The sequence below is a fragment of the Ruditapes philippinarum genome, unplaced genomic scaffold, assembly GCF_026571515.1.
Source record: "Ruditapes philippinarum isolate M1 unplaced genomic scaffold, ASM2657151v2 ctg18177_1_1_1_1, whole genome shotgun sequence".
Taxonomy (NCBI): Eukaryota; Metazoa; Mollusca; class Bivalvia; order Venerida; family Veneridae; genus Ruditapes; species Ruditapes philippinarum.
Genome location: NW_026853482.1, coordinates 1,626 through 4,603, shown reverse-complemented (window position 1 = coordinate 4,603; position 2,978 = coordinate 1,626). Strand labels below are relative to the sequence as shown.

At 32.2% G+C, this 2,978-nt stretch overlaps 1 protein-coding gene across 1 annotated transcript; it reads right to left on the bottom strand.

The window, feature by feature from the left end:
* Window positions 1-204: 204 nt before the first annotated feature.
* Window positions 205-2,333, bottom strand: LOC132737003 (uncharacterized). The gene is made up of 5 exons (XM_060724231.1): window positions 2,042-2,333; window positions 1,424-1,589; window positions 1,174-1,290; window positions 930-1,032; window positions 205-364 (listed from the first exon to the last, which is right to left on the bottom strand). The coding sequence occupies exons 1-5, from the start codon at window positions 2,099-2,101 to the stop codon at window positions 205-207; spliced, it is 606 nt and encodes a 201-aa protein (XP_060580214.1). The 5' UTR covers window positions 2,102-2,333.
* Window positions 2,334-2,978: the final 645 nt, after the last annotated feature.

The window sequence follows — 2,978 nt, the reverse complement described above, 5'->3', positions numbered from 1 at the left end:
TCAATGTTTTACCAAATTTCTATTACTTTAAACGCATACTTTAATATCGTGAATAGCAGGAATCATCATTACGTCAGTAAATCTTATCTATGTATTATATGGCCTTAATTAAAGTGCATAACTTACAAATACACCGATTCTCATATAAGGAGACAGATTTAAGAATAGAGTTAATAAAATTTTTGTCAATATAAAAAGGACAATTTACCAAGTCCATGATTGATCGCCATTTGCATTTCGGTACAGGACAGCGAAATTGTCTTTCGCCGATTTCTCCACGATGTCCGCAAACTGGCTCAAACTCTCACAATCCGATCTTTTAAATAACTTGTTAATCCGCCCGAACCCTCCATCAACAAGACATCTAAAATAAATGTACAGTATATAATTTTATATTTTCTCCGTATAATAAAATAAGTAAAATAGGAGTTATTCTCTACTTTTATATTCATTTCTCCGTATAATGGCAATACATATGTAGTTGTTTAGTGAACATTGTGAAAATTCGTTTTTACTTTTTTTATAAAATGCACCAAGTTAGCCAGTTTCAAGCAAAAATCAATTTATTGCTTGAAAATTCATGTACGTGGCATAGGATCGTACACTTCATTACATATGCAAATACTTTACTTTTGATATAATCATTATCATCTTCAATACGAAAAATAATAGTTTCAAGTTTGTATCTCAATACTTGAGAAAATGTATTTTAACTAAATTTCGACTCTGTTTTTCATGTGCATCAATTAAAGTATTCATACTTGTCCTTTATTCGAAGGAATTGAATTGTTCATTTTTTGATAAAAACTAATCCTTTATGAGCGTGAATAAATGTTTTTAATAAGATATCATCTCATGAATTTTTCTGCAATGGAATGAAGGGACGCTCTACCATTAATTTAATTAAGTAAAAAAATCATGAAACTTACTTTGTATGTCCAGGGATAGCCATAAGTAATGTTATATTTTCATGTAATCCCATATTTATTCTCCAACTCAGGTATGCCAGCGTGAATCTATTTTTGTTTTGAGCTGTAAATAGAAATATAAAAAAGCTTTTTTTGTTAATACTACTATTACACTGATTTAGAAAGAGGAATATTCGCGGTGTTGTTACAAAAAAATGATACAAAGCTCATACGGTATAAAACGATACTTTACTCAATAACATACCTCCACAATTATCAGCATGTAGATATAGACCTTTTTCTCCAAATCCATAGTTAGAGAGACTGTGGTGAAGCATACTAATCACTGAGTTTGGACCGTGAGTTCCGCCACCATCTAAACCTGTGCAGTATATATGAAAATATTGTTTTAACAAGTAAGATAGAAATTGCGTACAAAATAATTGTTAAAAGAAATACATACAAAATATTGTATAATGAATTTATAATGCATAAAGTAATGCAAATGCAAATACCTATTGACTGATCCTCGTCTATCAAGTAGTTAAACTGTTCTCCTGTAGAATCTACCCGTATTCCGAGCATGTTTATTTTTCTACCGGTCACAAAATATATTGGACCCATTTGCCGGCTATGATGTGGTATTGTAACGCACTGGCTGTAGTCAAACGTAAAGTGCACCTAAAACAACGAAAATTTGTAGTGCTATTTGTATTACATAATGTACTCGTATGATGTATTTTCAGTCATCATTTTACAAATTTAAATATACAGAATCGTCATGTGTTGCTGAATAATAAAGTCATGGTTCAAATTTCAATGAAAAAAAATGAAATTCGTACATGAAAAAATATGGATTAAACTAATCCTGGATTAGATGAATGTGCTATCAAACATAACGATTTTATTTATCAAATTTAATTTTATCAGCATTTATTTCCTTCTTTATTCTCTTTCATCACTTCATCTATCATTCATACTGTAGCAATTTGATAGTTCATTTGTGGTATTTGATTATATTTTATCATGACATAAGCTACAAATAAAGTATACATACAATATATTAGTGATTTATTTTAAAAAGTAAGATTCATAATAAGAAGCGATCGAATGTAACTATTATAGCAACGTACTTTGTTTAAATCTGCGGATACTGGAGTTACTGGTCTGTCATGCCGTCTGTGAGTTGACATTTCTTCTCTTGCCTGGACAACTGCTGTCTGATATACTTCTCGTTCAGCCTTTGCATCCTGTAAATATAGTGCATAAACATTAATCAAATTTTGTGACGTATGTTTTATATTTTTTTCTTTCAAAATCAAGAAACATCAATTATAAAAGCAACGGATGTTGTCATTTATTATGAAGTTCATCGTTTAGCAACTTAAAAAAATAAATCAATTAATTTACCTGCACGTGTTCTTACGGAGATGATTTGCTGCATCTAATTTTGCGTCCTCTGTCACAGCATCTACAACCTTGTGGTGTAAAAGTTCACACTTATAACAAATATCATCTTTTGGAGTCATTATTCTTATGTGCGGCACAACATTACTCCATACGTTCTTAAACGATGACAATCCAATCTTTCTAACCTGAGACTCTATACAGGCTTGAGAATATAATGTGTGCAGACTACATTTTGTGAGATTAGATGGCAGCAATATAGGAGCTTCTCCGTCATGTCCTCTCGGAGCTGCAGGCATGGGTAAACCATGTATGTCGGCATACCATATCAACCAGTCAACACAAAACCTGATCTCATTGTATCCAAGAGCATGATGCGGTCTTCGTCCGGTGTTGCCATGGGTACGTGGTACTGCCCCATTCATACTAAAATGGTCAACGATGTTCCTCAACGATTTCTTTCCTATATTGTTTATATATAAAAACACGTCCTTGCACACCTTTTTTCCCTGAAACACGTACCTAAATCTTGTCCTTTTTCTACGTTTACCTTTCAAAGTTTCATCAGCACTTACTTGTTGAAGGCTTCCCATAATGAACATTTCCTTCTCACCCCTGTCCATTTCTCTAAGTGACAATATATGGTTATTAATTGTGTCTTCT